We start from the raw sequence: 21,231 nt of genomic DNA on the forward strand, positions 1-21,231 counted from the left end.
AGAAGGAAGGCCAAACAGGGCAACACAAGGAAAGTGAATAACTGTGAAAGTGCGCTGGCAGTTTGACAGCGAGTTTGAAGAAAGGGGCCTGTTTCGCAGTCCATTAAATATAATACACTGTTACTTGACGATATATAAAGGAAAGCTGATTAAAAAGTAATTAAAGATAAGATGTGAAGAAGTTAGTATTCATTTTAGAGGGGTTCCCCTGGGTTATAAAATAAATGCTATGCTCACAGTCCTGAACTCCAGTAGGATATGCAGTACACTATTTTGAGACATAAAATGACTGTGATTGAACTAATTTACAAAAAGAGCAACACACGGACAGAGGTAGTTTTTTAAAGAGTGATTGGGAGATTTTTTTCGAATTCACCTACGCAGTAAGATAATGGCGTGAAATGACTGTTGAATGAGACTAAATCTCGCTGAAAGTATAACTGTTTGCTGTCTATCTATTTCGGGTTGAACGTTACATGCGTAAGCTCTGATTTCTGAGAGGAAAGGTACCCAGAACCAACAGCTATATTCCCTCAAAGAATTAGAGTAGAGCAGAAGAGAAAGTCTATGCGGTCGTTCCCTGCACTTGGAACTGTGCTTCCCTCTAGAGTATTCAACACACTTGCTCCTGGTTTTGGTTATACACTTTGCTGTACGTCGCTCTGGATAAGCATGTCTGCCAAATGCCTGTAATGTAATGTAAAGAAAGGTCTCACCTTTGAAGAGATCTGCCGCTTGCCTCTTCTCCAGGTGAGAGAACACTATTTCTGCGTTGCCGTAGACATTGTCCATCTCACATACTCGGCAGGGAGACACTGAAGTGAGGAAAGGTGCCTGTTCTGAGCTGTGCTGAATGGGGGAAAAAACCGCTTGATTAACATGACGGGGTGTCAGTGAAGGCAAAGCCCCCGTGACTAGAAACACAGAGGAAGTGGTGATATGTTCTAGCCAGTCAGAAAATTTGAAAAATAAACGAGGAAACCGCAGCTATAAATAGTCAGCGCTACTGGTACCTAATGGGAAGACCGAAAGCAGTCGTTTGAGGACGTACAGTTTATACAGCAGTGGTCCTCAAACTCATGCTGAAAAAAATACATTTTAGGGATTTTCACTGCCGTTAAACTCAGGATATTTTTTTTTAAATGTCACCCTGAGAAAAATGGGAGGGTTACACAGAATGTGTTTTCTCAGCTCTGTGGGTGACCAACCCTCTCAAGCTGAGTAATTCAGTCATTCCAGACCAGGGCTGCCCAACCCTGCTTCAGGAGATCTACTGTCCTGCAGGTCTTCATTTCAACCATAATTTTGCACGCCAGGTTCTACTAATTAGCAGCTTAACAAGATCTATAGCTCCTTGTCACTCAAAACACGACCCTCAAGGTCCAAGAACTGCTGATTTTTACCTGGGAGTCAGGTGTGAAGACAGTCTGGCCAATCAGTAGCACTAATTGTTCAGTTAATTATCAGGGGAAAAGAAAACCAGGGCCGGATTTGGATTCGAGGGCCAGATTTAAGTATTAATGCTAGAGCTGTTGAATGAGGTGTGCTTTGTGAGGGCTAAAGTTAAAACCTGCAGGATAGTAGATCTCCAGGAGCAGGACTGGGTAGAGCTATTCTAGGTACATTTAGCAGATCCTGAGAATAATGAATGCACTGGACACTAGAGGGCGCCAAACACTCACAGTCAGGCATTAAGCAGATTCTGAGAATATTAAATACAGTGAACGCTAGAGGGCTCCAAACACTCACAGTGAAGTACCGCGGTGCTCATTTTCCCTGACCTTCTGAGGTCAGAGCAGAGAGTAAGTGGTAGAAAATCAGAATAAAGATAGACGCTCCCTCATTTGCTTCCACATTCAGCCCATCTGACCCGGGGAGCCTGGAGATCCTCCTATTTCAGGCAATGTTCAATTATTAAAGCTCTCAAATAACTGCTAAAGCAGCTTTTGTTTTTATACAAAACTACCCATTTGGATTGGGTGGTTCTATTTGAAACCAGGTTGTGGGGTGATCTCTGGATTCAGTGTAGTGTTCAGTCATTGTTGTCATAGATAATTGCTTATTTAGTTCCTGCTGAACACGGCTTGTTTTGGCACATCTTTCGGCACCTTCTGTGCTGCCCAGCGCTGACGGGGTTAAAGTCGTTAACCTCTCCACTGACACGCACACATAGTCTGAGCGTATGCGCCTGTGGGAATTAGCAACAGGCCCAAGAGCTCTGATTTAATCCAGATGGTCCCCTAGTACTTCTGGATTCTGGTCAAAGCACATATTTATAATTTATATTTGTGCAACACAAGTATTGTGTTATAAATGTTTCAGAACTTGAAGTGCTGTTATTCTTCAGATTTATATGGCAACAGCACCCTCTTTTGGCATAGTACAGCATGCAGGCACACGCATACACAAATATTATTATTATTATTAGTGTTCTTATTATTATTATGATTATTATATAATGGAATTTTTAATTATAGACATTCACATTTTTAAATTAATAAAAATCTTAGTGCATGGGATCCCTGGGGAAAGATGCTCTAACCATAAACACTGAATTTATGACCGCAAAGCCAGGCAAAAATATAATGAACAGGCATAGAAAACACACAACACTAGAGGGCGCCAGACACTCATCACAGGCATCATGTCCCTTCAGCATGTAGGTGACCTCCTCATTTATTTACACCTTTAGCTGTACATGACCCAAGAAGTCTGGACATACTCCAGTTTAGGGCAGATTTGACATATTTAAAAACATACAGTAACTTTCATAAAGAAGCAAAATGATTTGTACATAACTGCCAATATAAAACTATACCACAGGACACATCAGGGAGTCCACAGGTACATTTACAGCACTTAATTACTATGGATATTACAAACAGTACCCACAGCACAAAATCTGCAGACACAACAAATGCTAGAAATACAAATGATATAAGAGACACTTATGGAAACATCCAGAATTACATAACATGAGTTTAACAGACTTTCTCATCCAGAGTGACCCACAGGCACACAATGCAAATGGCACACTGGCAAAATAGCTCAGATAGTATAAAACCGAAAATTTAAATGTTATCAATGTGCTTAAAATGCATACATCAAGCATATACATTTTTTAAAACATACAGTAGTTTTAATAGGAAAGCACAGCTTTAGAAAAATGACCACTGCACTGACAAAAAATGCTTAGCCTGCTGATGTATTCATGGACATATATAAATATGAACTTTAAAATACTGACAGCATATTACTCTTTTTATAAGTCTAAGTGGTTCAGAGGATATGGCTACTGATTAGCCACCTCAGGGCGAAACAAGATATTCTGGGCCTGATTCGTTCAAATTCGTGGCAGTGTTTCACAGACAAACTTTTTTATTTTTCCACAAGAAGCGTCGAACCAGTGATCAGGGTTTCCGTTGTGGTCCCCCAGACTGGCGCAGTCTTCTCCGGACGGGTCCCCTGCGCCCATCCAGTTGTCCGGCTCCTTTGCCCACCAGTACCTGCAGGGGGGCAGAGAGACACGTGGTAACCTGCCCCAGCAGGGGCAACTGCAGCCCCACAGACCTGAGCCATCAACCATGACTCCTCCTTACAGTCCAGCTCCTACTGTCCTTTTCTTATCTTGTCTTCTCTCTTGCTCTTACAGAGCTGCAGGGTAGCTGGTAATGGTTTTTGCAATTAGCAGTTAGCAACTACATCACACATATATACATACACACACATACACACACGTGCACACACACACACACACACACAAACACGTGCACACACACACACACACACATGCGTGCACACTAGGGGTGTGCAGAGACGTCATTATCTGTATCTGTATCTGTATCTGTTCAACCAACAAAATTATCTGTGTCTGTATCTGTATTCTGATAGAAATCAGGAAGTGGGCGTGGTTTATACCGGAAGTCACAGTAAATCGGGCAGACGTTGTATTATGTATTTTCTAACCTAATATTCATTGGCAATGCTATTGTTGTACCTTCAAAGCATCAAATTGATTCAATATTGTCATATAAATAATTATGAAATATATTTCCACATCCTCATACTGTATTTTTCAACTCTCTCCTTTTTAATTTTTATTTTTAACTAAACTAAGTTTTATGAACTGTCTGACCGCCGTCGTCCCACCCCTTGGGATGTACATCCTGAGTGCAATGCGGGGATAACTCAAACCTATTGCATGGAGGAGGTCATTTTGTGTAAGAAGATGTACTCCCAAAGGCCAGTTTCTGTGGACAAACCGTTTGACTGGTTGTCTAATGATGGAGCGATGGTGGGATCTCAGCGATCCACTTGCTGCAGTGATCTGTACATCACGCAAAGAGGGAAAACAGCGCATATTTGATCATGTACAAATCCAGTTTTACAATAAAGGAAACACACAAACCCTTATAAAGTTAAATTTTCACATTTGATAAGTAATCATGATTTTGTTTTTTAAAGAAATATTCTGCTGCAAAAAAATGGGGACAAATGAATGTATTAAGTACTAAATCTAGTAAGGAAAATTGAGGAATAAGTTGGGTTCTAAAGCTCTTAAGCAGTGAAAGGACTTTCTTAAACGAGATGGTAAAAAAATAACCCACCTTGGTATTGTAAGTTATTTCATTTTGTCAAAAATGTATAAATAAAAATTGTAGGCCTTGATATTCCATGTATTCTTTAGAAATGTTTGACCCTGCCTCAGCAACATCATTTTCATGTCGTATTTCTCTTTCCCTCTTTTCAAGAACAAGTTTTTGTATTACTGCCTCAAGTCTTTGTTAAGAGTGTTCAAAATGACCGTTGTGCATTTACTATTTCAGTAGAACCGTTTCAGGTTTCATATTTTTCCTTAAAATATGTTCTTTCTAGGTAAACCCCTACCTCTGTATAATGGTGGCTAGTTGGCACCTGGTACTGGTGAAATTATTTACTGCACCTTTAAATGAGTCAGTTGTTATTGGTAATTTCAGAGCCCTACTGTATTCTCAGAATGCCCATGCAATGCAGTGTGCATTTCACTCATGTAAATTGTCCACACACTTCTTTCACAATTGTTTTTAATGCCAGCTGACTAATGACTTTCTTATATTTGTGTCCAACATGAATGACTATAAAATGCTTCGTAACATTCTTGAACAACTGCATTTTAAACCTTATTTACCCCATCACTTTTTACCCATATGGATAAGGAGCTTGATCAACATTAGATCAACATTCAACTGAAGACGTGAATACAAATGTGGTGGAAGAAGTAACATTTAGTTCACATTAAAAGTGAATATAAAAATACATTTTCTTAGTAATACCAATAATAACATGGTTAAATGTCATAACCAGATAGGCAGGTCGATAAAGAGCATAACCAGAATGGCTCGACTTTTTAAACTAACATTTCAATGTTAAAAGTAACATTTAACCTTTTTACCGTTAAAGAGGCTTTACAAGAGATCTCAACTAAAGCGATGCTCATGAGCTGAAAGCGGTCCCTGCATGAAACATTCTACATAATGCATACAATATATGAAACATACAATTTCATTTTGATGGTAAAAAAAAAAAAAAGTTAAATATGTTTAGCCTTAGATAGTTTCGTATGGCCTCCTTATCATTGTTATGTGCTAAAATTGCAAGTATTTCTTTGTTACTGAAAGAAAGTCTGAAGTACAGTCTTATTAAGTCATCCAAATCCGGCATTGCAGACATTGTTGTGAGCACCAAAACTGATGTAATCTATCTAATCATTTTGAGAGGAGACTTTTGCTGAAATTGAAGAGGGCAATTCGGTCTCTGTAGGAGGGGATGTAATTTTCCAGAGTTGCATCATCCATCAGCACGATGACAGCGCTGTCAATCTGCACAGAAAAAGAAAGAAAATAAAAAAACAAACATTTTTTTATATTATTTTCTATTATTTCTGCACGTTAAGGTTAAGCCCATTAAGTCAGTACTAGTGTCAGTTGGGAAATACTGATTAAAATCTGCAGGAAAACTTTGTATGCAGGGGTTAGTACAATAATGGAACAAAAACAAAACTCATGCTTTTTATTTACGTGATTCTGCATAGCTGTTCAATAACTGGATCACCCTCTCCTGGTTAAAAAAAGCCAGGGAGTGTTAAAGCCTCTCACTGTGAGACCTCACACTCAACTCACAGGTTTATGAGTACCTGGATGTTGCCTGTAGAATAGGCGTTCCGCATTTCAGTCATGGCTACTGGACTCCGTATCTTTGTAAACGATTGCGTTTGTAGTAACCGCTGTTTTGAATCCAATTCAATAGTTAGTTAGCTAGCTAGCTAGCCGGGATAACATGCCGTGAGACCATTCTGACCTGAAACCCAGAATTTTAATATTGGCTAGGACTAGGTGACAAGTGACGGCGAAACTATCATAAAGGTAGCTGGCGTTCAAACCCGGTTTCAGAGGGTCTTGGAGAGACGCTATGTCTACACTGCGAGACCGCAACATTTTAAAAAGCAAGACAGAGCTAGGGAGATTAATTTGTCCCGTTATTGGAACATAATGTACTTCAAACTAAAGAACAGTGTTAGAGACCCCTCACATACACCAAACAGTGCGTCGAGGTCACCAACTATAAGAAACCCCTCTGCAAACCAAACAGCGGAAGTATCTGAGTGGGGTAAGGAATGTGTGTAGTTTGACCTGCTGCTACTGGAACGGGATTCATGTTATCTCAGTTATCTGACTCTAAAAATAATGTTTTAACCTTTCCTCTGTGTTAACAGTCATGCATAGATGGAGGAGACTGCTGTCTGCCAGTTGTGTGTCTTTATACGAAACGCTGTCTAACTTGGTAGATGCGGATATGTCTTTGGCCTGTGTAGCCAGCATAAATACAATTGTGTATCCTGCTGCCACACCAGTATATAGGCGAGTGACTACGAGGTGCAGATATCTTAAGTTCTATGTGTATGCTAGGACCTTACAACTGCTATATGTGCTGTGGTAAGAGTGAAAGGTTTAAAATGAATGCAGTTTATTATTAGTAATAATGACAACATACAATGGTGCAAAATGTGAGTGGTGAAATGGCTATATGCGTAAATGGCTTACACACGCAGGAGACCATGTTGACAAGTCTCCCCAAACCATTGCACTTCTCTCCTTATATACAAAAACGATCAAAGCAAAACACCAAGTCATCAAGTCATCAAATAAAGACACAATCATGGCAAAACAGTATAGATCAATGATCCTGCTTGCACTACCTCTGTCAGCATCACATAACCTTTGCATCTGGCTGGGTGCTGGCCCATAGGTATCAAGATATTTAGTCAGCACCCCACCACTAAAGACATCAACTTGTTTCCCATGACATCAGTTTTCCAACATTACCAACATGATTACATTGTGTTATGGAAAAGTTCACATAATACTGATCCAATCGGACGTTATTCAACTGAGAATTGTCTCTTCATCACACTTTCTGACTCCCTGTCAGCACAGTAAGCAGTCTGTTTTACTCTGAGGGTCTGATAAGAAGCAGACTTCTTTGAACTGCCGTACAATAGCATAAAACTTGCAATACCTGATTACCTGATTTTACTTACTCTACCCTTGATGTTAAAGTGTTAAATAATGTGGTTGAATTAAGTGCCTGTATAACGTGTCTTATAAACTGTGTATAATGACTTGTTTCCAAAGGCTGACGACTTACGTCATCACCCTCAAAACCAACAGGGGGAATGTAACAATGTTTAACTATACACAGGAACTTTGGGAGCTCTGGCTGTCTGACCATTGGACTGAGTCACGTTCATCATTAAATTTTTTTTTATTAACCAAGGTATAATGACATGCCTGTCCCTTTCTTCTTGTGATCCTGCAATAAACTCTCTGCTCGATCGATTAAGCATCAGCTTGGGGCAAGTAACACCCCCCTTTTTGGAGGAATGGGGAGCCCGATTTAACAAGCTTAAACATTAACGCAGTGATCAATGGTCTAGCTATCCATGTTTCATTGACTGCTGCAATACCACAAGCCAAACAAATGTTTGTGTGGCCAAAATAATAGACCAATCACATTACAGAGATCACACGTGGGGTTCCATCGCGTCAGTGACTTTTGAGCATAAAACTCATTCAAAAACCTAACAACTTTTCTGGTCAGTTAGGCATTGCCTAACCGATCAGACGCATCTCCTTAAGGACACTGCCAGACTTTTCTGTACTTCCCAACTCACACCTCGCTGGAGACCTTCCTGAGTTGGCCTGCCACTGTCCGCAAAATAAACTAAGCTGGTTCATTTCTCATCGACAGCTGTTTGAGTAACACGTATCTACATACTTTTCCTCCATATCTCCCTTGCAGCCGGGCCCAAGGGGAAGATTTGTGCACATCCGTCGTCTTGACTGGAACCCGTCGTGACCGCACAGAAGAAGTCTCTGCGCACCTGCCATGGACCCCTGGGACCAGCTGACAAGCTGAACGAGCATCACCCAACTGAATTAAGGACTGGCCTCTAGGGTTGGGCCGATGTAAAAATTCCTGATCACGTCTCCTGTCTGTTCTGGCCCCACGAAGGTGGAGACTCACCTCTTCAGGCTGCACCTCTCCCCATCCCTCCCTACCTCCCTGTAATCTCTAAATTGACTGTAAGCTTAGGGTTGTAGGTAGCTGTTTCGTAGTTGACTTAGTTAATGCACTCGTGTCTTAACTACTGCTTGTATTTTTGCTTAGACTGTGTTGTTGCTGTTCTCGTTTGTGTTAGTGTTAATCAGTTTAACCTTCAGGGTCCAAGTTGAACTATGCGGTTGTTCCCTGCACTTGGACCGGTACTTCTCTCTTGGGTTTTCGACACACTTGTTCCTGGTTATGGTTATACATTTTGTTGTACTTCGCTCTGGATAAGAGCGTCTGCCAAATGCCTGTAATGTAATCTTTTTTCTTTTTTCTTTTTTTTGCACTCAGACACTACTGGCTCTGTTTATAAGCAAACATAATATTATGTTAATCACGTTGTCATATTGCTTATTACTAATGCAATACAAGTTTGATTTAGCGCCGTCGGCACAGGTTGCTGATGTAGGCTACTTTTTAATTTGCCAGAACGTCTCATAATGACAAATGCCAGTTCAGTCGGTTCGCATAAAATCAAACCTGTTTAAGCTCATACATCGGACCGGACCGGCAAAACCAGAAACCAACCCAACCCTACTGGCCTCTCCTATTATCATCGTTAGTATTGAAAGACATTTTATTTAACACTGACATGAAATTATAGTACAGCGTAAAACTTGAAATACCTGATTCAGTTATTTTACTGCTGTTTGTTGTTGTGTTTTGTTTGTTGTGCATATGTTGTTCAGGAATAGCAAATTCCCTGACCTTGTAGTTTTACGTTGTTAAAGTTTTATTTTATGAGACTGATATAACAAATTAACCACGTAACATAGAGTAGCATGTCACTAAACCATAACACAAACTTACCTTTGTTAAATGGTAGTACTGCCAAACTCTTATATTTAGCCATTGCAAAATTGTAATTTCCTCTTATTAGAATTGCATAATATAATTCATCATATTATGCAAATCATTGTTTTGAATTAGCCTATGCACAAATTAATTATCATAACCTATATATATATATATATATATATATATATATATATAATTTCCAAACCATTGTAGTGTCAATGTTATTTCATTAAGTTGGGCTCTACTGACATACCGAATTCTGATTGGTTGTTGAAACTCCATTCATATGAATAAACCTCACTACAACAATAATGGAATTTGAGGCATTGGGGAAAATAAATGCACTAAATGATGGTAACCATCTCTTACACTTGCCAGTGGTTCCAAACCAAAACAAACAAAAGAGAAGGTGACAATTGAGAATACATATGCGTGAGAGAATGTGTGGCTTTTCTTTATGCTGTGATTTGCCATTGTATTAATCCTGCCAAGTGTCAAATGCATAAAGCTAGGTAAAGCAAAAATGCTCTCATAAGACACAAGCTTGTTTTGAACAATTAACATAGTGACATTTTAAAATACAATAAAGATCTGTAGGCCAGTCATGCAACACATAGGTAATGAACACTTTAACCTGGCAGTTTTTTTTTCTGAATGATGATGAATCTGCTGGCGAGTGCTTGTTTAATCAAGTAAATGGTACCACCCCTTATCTTAACACAAGCCTAGATCCACACTACAGAGGTCCACACAACAGAAATGAATAATTACATTAGTTCTATAAAAACCTTGAGAATGTAGGCTACTGGAAGGCAAGTCCTAAGTCTTCAGAGCCAAGTTTATATGTTTCGTGTTACATGACTTCTGGAACTGCAGACAGCTTAGAAATGTGCCAAGTATTTTAATTGTTGATTAGATTAAACACAAACATAAAGACAAAAAATTAAGTAATAACCAGTGTATTCCATGGGTGGATACTTAATATGATAATACCTTCAATGTTGTAGATCTGTTTCTGTAGACTATCCAAGACTCCCTTCAGTCCATTGTAGTCATTTATGGGGAAGGTAGTATTCTTGTTCGGGAGATGTGATGACAGGGCTGTCAGTGTCTCCCGGGCGACATTCCCAACCTGCCAAATAAGAGACTGAATTATTCCCTCTCCCTCTCCCTCTCTCTCAATTTCAATGTGCTTTATTGACAGGACAACAAGTCATATTTCCAAAGCAACACATACAATACACAGAAACCTGGAAACCACATATACAACATGCAACAAGTATGACCCACAGCACTATAATAATAATAATAATAATAATAATAATAATAATAATAATAACAACAAAAACAATAATATTAAAAAACATGTTCACAATGTAAAAAAACAATTAACAGTAAATAATACATTTTTCAATACATTTAATGCAGAGTGTTCGCTTTATGTCCATTATCTTGTGGCATGTGGCTACATGTTTAGCTGTTTGTGGGGCTTATAGGCCATTCTGCTAATATTATAGATAATTTTGAAGTCACTCATACTTTGGATGTTGGGGAAAACAATGTTTACATTGTACATTTTAAGGAATTCCTCCCTTTCTTGATAATAATATGTGCAATGTAAAAGAAATGAATCTCTGCCTCTACCTATTTACTTGTGCACTGGTCACACAGCCTCTCTCTCTCCTCTTACCTTTAGCTAATCCAGTTTTGGTAGTAAACTTGTGGAATTTCAATGTAATAAAACCAAGGTTTTTATGAGTACAGAATTCCATAAAACTTCAACCATTATTACAAACTGGAGAACTGTCAGGGTCAGGACCAGAATGCACATGTCTCCAGATATAAACAGCAGCAGAACAGTCAGAGAATGGTAGCAAAATCATTTAATATATTTATTTCAGAATGTTATCGGAGAAATATGCACGCAATAAATAATTTAGGAGTTTCCAGTGTAGACCACATAATATAATTTGATGGTACAACGTCCATTGTGTGTATGAAGTTAAAAGTTCCGCTATCTGTTTTTGAGCAAAAAGACGCAATGAGACCAACTGAAGAAGAAAAACACGCGGTGTTATGATATTTTCAATATTGCAATTTTCTGATAAATATCTCGTAAGTCGCTCTTGGATATGGTAAATTCACATATCAGAAAAACAATTCTTACACATATCTTACCCCAATAACATAACGGGTGATATGCCTGTCATCCATAGTTTTGACGACCTTTTTCCAATCCTTGTCAGATGGATTTCCATCTGTGATGATGACTAGAACCTTTGTAGCATCTGGAATGGCACCAGCTGTTGTGCTGTTCAAAATACTGTGTCTGCAACATAAGAAATTTTATACAATGTATTTACTTCATGTGAATGTTTTATCACAGAATCCATTCAAATGCAAAGTGTGAGGTCCAACAATGTGATTTTAATTTGATGGTAAGGGGTTGGGGAGATATTTACATGGATATAATATCTGCATGCTTTGTGTGAATGTATCTGTCTTTCATTTTTGCAGCTATCTTATTGTATGATGTTGTATTGGATTTTGAATAATGTCTCATCACGGGCTGGTAAGTGTCACGACTCAATTCATCGCAACAATTATTATAAACTCCTGGTCATGGTAGACTAACCTTTGAAACTGGGGGAGGGGGGCACAACTGCCTATTTGGCACTTGTTCTCCAATGATGCTGTTACCGTGTCATTGATAGATATGCCAGAACTATTTCCACTGAACAGTATGGTACATCTGACCTCTTCCTCCGTAACAACCATCTCCATTTCACACTCCGTGAAGTTGCTCTTTGTGTTGCTGTGAAATGTCAGAGAGAATTTCCATTCTCCCTGACATTTCATTGGAATGACAAGCTGATTTACTGTATATGCATGTCCATATTCACAATGGGCTGTCCATTAACCTTTTATGGTTCATTGTGGGAGTTAACAAGGCAGGATACAAGGCCCATGCATGTACTAAAAACTTCAATTTGATTGTGATTTTTAAATAGAAAATTGCATGGGGGTGATTGAACAGACGGTTTTATAAATCAGGATATTTTTGACCGTATGCACTTCTCTTCTTCTGTGCATGCTTCACCTTCTGGTGTAGAACCTTCGTAAAGTGTTATAAATGAGGCCCCAGGACTAAGGTTATCACAATATCTATTCAGCATAAACAACACTGACACACACTGATTTTAGCCATCTAAGAAAAAAGTGACTCACAGAACATTGTTCATTGCACCATATGTGTTGGTGAGGTCCTTCATGTGTTGTTCCTTTTCTAAGAGATCCAATGCCGTCTTTGCTTGGTAGTCTTTAAAGGTGAAAACAGTGCGGGACATCTTCGAAAACTGCATTGCTGCAAACTGAAAAATTTAAAAGAAGCTTCTCATGAAATAACAATTTAATGACAATTATTCCACATGACAATTATTCCACATTATTCCACAAGGTCCATGCACTTTCTCCATCACTCCATATTATCCAGATTGATTGTTCTCATATTTCAAGCTACACATCATCTGCTAATTTCAGTTGGTCCATTAGTAAAGTAAAATTTGGCAATCAGCATCACATTCCAGTGTGTGGTTGACTGTGTGACCTTTATGACTGTAAGGTTTGAATGCTGGAGCTATCTATAGAAAATATTTTTCTTCAAGATCTTGCTACTTGCTACTAATGTGTGTGTCCTCTAATGCATGTGACATCAACTGCTGCTTTTATCACAATAAAGTTTACATGCAGTCAGGTGTGAATGAGTCAAAGAAAGCACTTCATGTGCACCTGAAGAAGCAAATCTGCAGGTGCAGCCACTTCATTTTTTTAGCAAATTATGACAATGAATGGGCTGCCGTGTATGGTGTACACATAATATAGTGCAAGTGTGTAGACCTGTGTAGAGGTATTTGAAAGTGTCTTCATGATGTCAGCAATGAAGTCTTTGTTCTTCTTAAAATCGTCTGCTTTCAGGCTTTCTGACCCATCAAACAGGAAGGCAAGGTCCACTTCCCTCTTAGTGCATTCTGAGTAAACAAGACATGTCACAGAAATCCTTTGATACACAAACATTTGATACAATGCTTGTAGTGTTAATCAGTAAAAAGGAGAAATCGTAATTATCATACATGAATTAATAAAAAAAACAATATAGTATAATTGTAATCTCGAGTTCCACGGCTACTATGAATTGGAGAGGTTTGAGAACTATAAGTTTAGGAACTGTGTAAAAAGGTTGATCACAAATAGTCACGCAATAGTCACCATAAAACCCAGGCAAAGAAGTGGTGTGACCTTGATGGGCTAGGACTGCCAATAAAAAAATGACCAAGACCTTGCTGGTGTTTAGTGTCTGGCAAAAGCTCATAGATAGAGGCGTTCAAATGTTGAAAAAGGCGTTCAAATACTGTAAAAATAACCAAGGCATATATATGATGCACCGGCAATCTTTGTCTTCACACAATTTTACTGAATTTGTGGACCTTTACCTGTACTTGTTATTCTAAAATGTGTTCAGGATGTTTTTGGGTGTGGCACTCTGTTCTGTGTGGGGAGGAGTGTGTGTGGCTACAGATCCTATGGTTTGGGAACTGATTTTAGTAGAGAGTTTGTTGCTAGCTAGCTGAAGAAACCCAGATACAGGGAAGCAAAAAGACAAACCGACAGGGTTCATTCAAGAACTAGAGTTAACCTTGGAATAGCTTTTCTTCAGTGGCATCAGCTGAAGTTTGCTAAGGGGACAAAAAGCAGCACAGAGTTCACTTGGTTTCTCCTGGACCTGTAAGTAATGTTACCTCCAGCTATTCAGCTTGCTATGTTAGGTAGGGTACTCGAAGTGGGTGGGCGGGGTTGAAGACAGAGGAGACTTCTTTGATTGTAAACACAGGACCACAGTAAGGCTAAAAATCCTGCATAGTGTGCCTTTAAGCTATAGTTTTTCAATTCTTTCTAAACATGTCCACACCACGAAAGTCATGAAATACCTTGGAGGTTATGGTAAGATATTTAGCCCTTTCCATATGATACAGATTGCAATTTGAAATTGACACATTTTTCAAAAGCGTTACAGTATAATCCTGTATCTGCTTTATGCAATTTCTCAGTGAGGTAGGATTTCAATCAACATAGTAACCCCTGCTTCATCACTCATTTAGTGACAACCAGGTTGAGAACAGCTGTGACATGATCGGTTTTAATGAAATACAAAGTTGATGAAAATCACAAAAAACTGGGAAAAAAAGTGGAAGAAATTAGAGATTTTTTACATTCATTTATTAAATTAATTAGATCCCATCACAGCAGTGGGAAAAGATTTAAATAACATGCACAACTATAGCAACAGTAACAAATGCCTGTTTCAAAAAAATCTATGGGCACTTGCTGGCTACTAAGAACAGCCTATAAATTGAATACATTAACAGGCTGGTGGATTTACTCGCTTAATTCAGACCATCACGGAAAGAAAGAACAGGCATTTGTTAGAACATTTTGTTACTGCATGGAAGGGTAAAAACATGCCATGCTGACATTGGTATGATGTTCAACACAGCTACAACTAATAAAATTGATAATGGCTCTGTTAGATTTACAGTAGGTGTGCAAACGATCAAGCGTTAACAATAGCCGATAGTATTGGCGGTGCCGAGGCGGTGGGGACCCCCAAATCAAATTCTGCTTAGGGCCCCATAAAGGCTTGGGCCAGCCCTGGTAAACACACGTCCCTGCTTCTCATGACTGATACTGTCATGAAGGGCGACAAATTCATTAGAAGGACAATTTCAGTCAAATCTACAAATATCTAAATATTGAAGCAAGCAACCTAAAAACCGTCTGGGACGCACACAAAACTCCGGGTAGGTGTGAAAATGAGCCCAGAAGTGTTACAAAGTGAAATTCCCCTTTAACTTCTCAGCGCAAAGCCCCTAGTGGTCGGCACGCCGGCGTGCCTAGATTGCTCAATTCAGACATTCTGTAATCCTGCAACCGAATTATGAGTTGAAAACACAAACTTGTTGTTCTTACCTTTATTAGTAGACGATTCAGGACAACTATGTTGAATATGGAGTTTCGCAGCGCCACCATTGTTGCGCTGGTCGTGCATTTACCAAGCACCCCCTGTGAGGGTGGGGAAGTAGTAACGACCACATGCAACTACAGTGAATTCAATTTCAAAAGTGGTTTCTTTGATTTACCCACCGTAGTGGAATAACCACTCGGTCTCAGAAAGAGACTTTAAGGAGGGGGATAGCGAAAAGAAGACTCAGCTCCTACGGGAGAATATCCCAACACAAAGTAAATGTCTCGGCAGGAGAACGAAACTAAGGTGTAAGGAGTAAGTAGAATTTTAGTGAAGACTGCAGTGCAGTCTGGAGAAAAGCAAAAGGTGCCTCTTAACGAGGAAGGCAAAAAAGCCGTATTAAGGAAAATAAAGAATAAAGCTAAGTGACTAGTAGGACAAAAGTCTTACTACTAGTCAAAACAAAAAGCTAAATTCAAAATCCTAAACGTTTTTTCTTACCACGGTTTCTCTAAGAGAGCTTTTCTCTGTACCGGCTTTCATGTACGTAGGTAGACACTAAAGCGAAGAACAGATCTCCCGTGAGCGTATATAAGCTCTCTAAATCAGGTGCAAACTATCAGTCATAATCAGAGGGAATCTCGGAGCGCCCTCAGGCAGTTCTGAAGATTACCACACTCAGTTACCTGAAACAGCACTCAGTTTCCTCAACAGGGACACTGAGTAGCCGATTAGCATGAAACGGCGTCGATTAGCACAACCCACGCCGCTGCACAGCAAATGGAATAAGGAACTATGACATCAGCGTAATCGAAAGTTTCATTATAGCTGCATTACGCATTCAGTCTGTGGTAGCAGCAAAAGACACTGCACCTGCACCAGTGAACAAATGTTTAAAGCTTGGGGCAAAATGCAAGGAGGTCAGGAGGTCATGGAAGCTTCTAACCTGTGATGCCTCCTCTACCTGTCACCCTCTGTGCTTTGTACCTGTCTAAATACAGCAAGAATATTTAAAAAAAATAAAAAATACAGTATGTTAGTATATTATGTATATATATATATATATATATATATATATATATATATATATGGAAAAAAAACATTAATTTTTGTTTTTATTATTTTATAATGTTTTTATTAGTTACACGTGGGTTAGTGCACGTGTGGCACTGAATGATTGACTCCTACAGTGAGGGGGTCAGGTGGCTCTGTTATGCTGTGGGAGGCATGATTTGGATCCACTTGTCCCCTTAGAGAGAAGGGCCACTGCAAATTAATGCAAAGCTATTCTGAGTTGATCACATTTATCCTATCATTTCTATCCTGACGGGAGTGGTGTCTTCCAGGACGACAATGCCCCCATACACTGGGCACGAGGGGTCACTGAATGGTTTGATGAGTATTAAGATGATCTAAATCACATGCTATGGCCTTCGCAGTCACCAGATCTCAACCCAGATGAACACCTGTGGGAAATTTTGGGGCCAACCTGTTAGACGGCACTCTCCAGAACCAACACCAAATATTGATTTGATTTAGATTTTTCTTCTGTTCACTCACTTTGCATTTTGTTAATTGATAAAAAGAAACTATTAACATTTCTATTTTTGAAAGCATTCTTACTTTACAGCATTTTTTCACACCTGCCTAAAACTTTTGCACAGTACTGTATGTATATATATATATATATAGCCCCGCGATAGATTGGCGCCCTGTCCAGGGTGTATTTCAGCCTCTCACCCAATGCATGCTGGGATAGGTTCCAGCACCCCCCGCGACCCTGCTCAGGATAAGCGGGTATAGGTAATGGATGGATGGATGGATATATATATATAGGAGGCATGGCGGTTCAGTGGGTAGCACTGGTTGTGTTGTTGCTGTTCTTGTTTGTAGCAGCCAATAATGTAATAACTACCGTTAATGTAATAACTAATAATCTAATAAAAGTCGATAACATAATAACTTACCAATAATGTATCTCCTGCCCTGCCTTATACTCCTTTGCCATTTGAGTACCAAATTAAGTGGGAGCACACATGTTTGCAAACACATACAATTACTCTTATGTTGTATAATATGAAATCTATACCTCTTTGAAGATGCTGTGTTCTCAAATAAAAAAGACCACCACTTCTTTCCATGAAAAATATAATCTGCAATCAAGTGTATTTAAATAACTTCTTCAACCAAACTGGCACTATTATGTGCTCAACTTTCAACCTCTGCAAAATTCTAAACTGTAAAATATAGTATATAACATGACCTACAAAGATAACTTTGGTAACACATCTTTCAGTTTTATCATAATAATAAAGGATGGTTTACCGTCCCTTTTTTAAAGAACTAAACATTCTCTTGATACACATTACATTTACAGTATCTATACCAATTGGTCCCAGCATCATGTTTTGTCTCAGAAAACAATGTTTCATTTTTTCTACAGAACTATTTTGTTAAATATTTTTTGCCCAAACTAATATAAAAGTAGTACTGATAATTATTTTAACAACATGTATTTTGCACTCCAAATTAGGAAGTATCGAGAGCATTGATAAGTATTGGTATTGATAAGCAGTATCAATAGTGGTATTGGTATTGATAAAATCCTAACCATGCCCATCCCTAGTTGTAGAAACTAACTAACTCACTAACAGGTGCAGTTTTCTCATGACATGGCTTGCCATTGTGCCCCTTTCTCTCTTGTTTTAAGCACTTCTTTCATGGTGACTTGACTTGTGACTTGCTTGACCTGAGCAATGACTTGACTTGTTTGAGTCTAACCACAGTGACATGGGACTTGCTTGAGACTTGAAGGTTAAGACTTGAGACTTGCTTGTGACTTGCACAAGTGTGACTTACTCCCACCTCTGCCTCACTGTCAGGTGAAAAGAAGCAGTTGGCGACTACATGTATCAGAGGCATGTGGTAGTCTACACCCTCCCCAGACCAACAGAGGATAGCACATCGACCAGGACCGTGATACACACAGAGAATTGGTATAACGACTAAAATTGGAGAAAATGGCAAAAATAAAAAAGAATGAACTATAGATATCATTTGCTTCGGTTTTAGACTCTTTGTTGAGCTTGTCATGACTGTATTCAAATAGCCAGGGATGTCAATAGGGCAAGGATTCTGATTTGGTAATACATTTTCATGTAACCTTTCAGGAGTCAGGTTTGGTAAATATACATAGAGAGAGAGAGTGCTTAATAGCTATAATAGTGTGGTTGAAACAGTTTGCTTGAAAAAGTTATTTAAATACATTTGATTAAAGATGACATTTTTCATGAAAAGAAATGGTGGTCTTTGTATTCGTGGACAAAGCATCTTCAAAGAGGTATAGATTTCATATTGTATGACATAAGAGTAATTTTCTGTGTTTGCAAACATATGTGCTCGCACTTCATTTGGTACTAAAATGGTTAAGGAGTAGAAGGCAGGGCTGGAGATAAGTCTAACCAAGCACCACAAACAAATAAATAGTCATAATTCCTAGAGAGAGAGTAGGTGTGTGTGTATGTGTGCGTGCGCGCGCGCGTGTGGTCAGGTTTTTGAGCAGCTATTTGAAAGAGGAAACAAGGGTAAGTGTCATGGAAGTGTGACACTTTATAGCCAATAAATAAAACTTAAAGCGATATAAGTATATTAATACATTATCGGCTCCTGTTATTACATTTTTAATGATTTTTAAAAACCCAGCTAATAATGTAATAACTAGTCAATAATGTAATAACTCATTACATTATATGCAAAAGGTTATTACGTTATTGGTTCAGAAAATGTATTACATTATTGGTCAGTTATTACATTATTGACTTTTATTACATTAAGAACGGAAAAATTATTACGTTATTGGCAGTTATTACATTAACGGTAGTTATTACATTATTGGCTGCTACAGGGTCCAAGTTAAACTATGCGGTTGTTCCCTGCACTTGGAACGGTACTTCTCTAGGGTTTTCGACACACTTGTTCCTGGTTATGGTTATAGGCTACACTTTGTTGTACGTCGATCTGGATAAGAGCGTCTGCCAAATGCCTGTAATGTAATCTTTTTTCTTTTTTCTTTTTTTTGCACTCAAACACTAGTGGCTCTGTTTATAAACAAACATAATATTATGTTAATCACGTTGTCATATTGCTTATTACTAATGCAATACAAGTTGGATTTAGCGCCGTCGGCACAGGTTGCTGATGTAGGCTACTTTTTAATTTGCCAGAACGTCTCATAATGACAAATGCCGGTTCAGTCGGTTCGCATAAAATCAAACCCGTTTAAGCTCATACATCGGACCGGACCGGCAAAACCAGAAACCAACCCAACCCTACTGGCCTCTCTTATTATCATCGTTAGTATTGAAACACATTTTATTTAACATAACCTGATTCAATTATTTTACTGCTGTTTGTTGTTGTGTTTTGTTTGTTGTGCATATGTTGTTCAGGAATAGCAAATTCCCTGACCTTGTAGTTTTACGTTGTTAAAGTTTTATTTTATGAGACTGATATAACAAATTAACCACGTAACATAGAGTAGCATGTCACTAAACCATAACACAAACTTACCTTTGTTAAATGGTAGTACTGCCAAACTCTTATATTTAGCCATTGCAAAATTATAATTTCCTCTTATTAGAATTGCATAATATAGTTCATCATATTATGCAAATCATTGTTTTGAATAAGCCTATGCACAAATTAATTATCATAACTTATATATATATATATATATATCATTTCCAAACCATTGTAGTGTCAATGTTATTTCATTAAGTTGGGCTCTACTGACATACCGAATTCTGATTGGTTGTTGAAACTCCATTCATATGAATAAACCTCACTACAACAATAATGGAATTTGAGGCATTGGGGAAAATAAATGCACTAAATGATGGTAACCATCTCTTACACTTACCAGTGGTTCCAAACCAAAACAAACAAAAGAGAAGGTGACAATTGAGAATACAGATGCGTGAGAGAATGTGTGGCTTTTCTTTATGCTGTGATTTGCCATTGTATTAATCCTGCCAAGTGTCAAATGCATAAAGCTAGGTAAAGCAAAAATGCTCTCATAAGACACAAGCTTGTTTTGAACAATTAACATAGTGACATTTTAAAATACAATAAAGATTGTAGGCCAGTCATGGCAACACATAGGTAATGAACACTTTAACCTGGCAATTATTTTTTTAACGTTTTACAGTTTTTTTTTTTCTGAATGATGATGAATCTGCTGGCGAGTGCTTGTTTACTCAGTCAAATGGTCCACCCCTTATCTTAACACAAGCCTAGATCCACACTACAGAGGTCCACACAACAGAAATTAATAATTACATTAGTTCATAAAAACCTTGAGAAAGTAGGCACTGGAAGGCAAGTCCTAAGTCTTCAGAGCCAAGTTTAATGTTTCGGTTACATGACTTCTGGAACTGCAGACAGCTTAGAAATGTGCCAATATTTATTTTTTGATTAATTAAACACAAACATAAAGACAAAAAATTAAATAATAACCAGGTATTCCATGGGTGGATACTTAATATGATAATACCTTCAATGTTGTAGATCTGTTTTCTGTAGACTATCCAGATCCCTTCAGTCCATTGTAGTCATTTATGGGGAAGGTAGTATTCTGTTCGGGAGATGTGAGGACAGGGCTGTCAGTGTCTCCGGGCGACATTCCCACCTGCCAAAAGAGACTGAATTATTCCCTCCCCTCTCCCTCTCTCTCAATTTCAATGTGCTTTATTGAGACAACAAGTTATTTC

General features: G+C 38.5%; 1 protein-coding gene across 19 annotated transcripts in view; it reads right to left on the reverse strand.

The window, feature by feature from the left end:
- Nucleotides 1-21,231, reverse strand: part of LOC135262000 (CD209 antigen-like) — a 104,991-nt gene that overhangs the window by 58,986 nt on the left and 24,774 nt on the right. For all 19 annotated transcript variants that reach the window (XM_064348750.1, XM_064348748.1, XM_064348740.1 and 16 more), the window contains 4 exons: nt 13,342-13,472; nt 12,673-12,815; nt 11,623-11,773; nt 10,438-10,576 (listed from right to left, as the gene is read on the reverse strand). In XM_064348750.1, the coding sequence (XP_064204820.1) occupies nt 10,438-10,576; nt 11,623-11,773; nt 12,673-12,815; nt 13,342-13,472 (564 nt within the window). The remainder of the gene's footprint in view (nt 1-10,437; nt 10,577-11,622; nt 11,774-12,672; nt 12,816-13,341; nt 13,473-21,231) is intronic.

The sequence above is a fragment of the Anguilla rostrata genome, chromosome 8, assembly GCF_018555375.3.
Source record: "Anguilla rostrata isolate EN2019 chromosome 8, ASM1855537v3, whole genome shotgun sequence".
In the NCBI taxonomy this organism is placed as follows: Eukaryota; Metazoa; Chordata; class Actinopteri; order Anguilliformes; family Anguillidae; genus Anguilla; species Anguilla rostrata.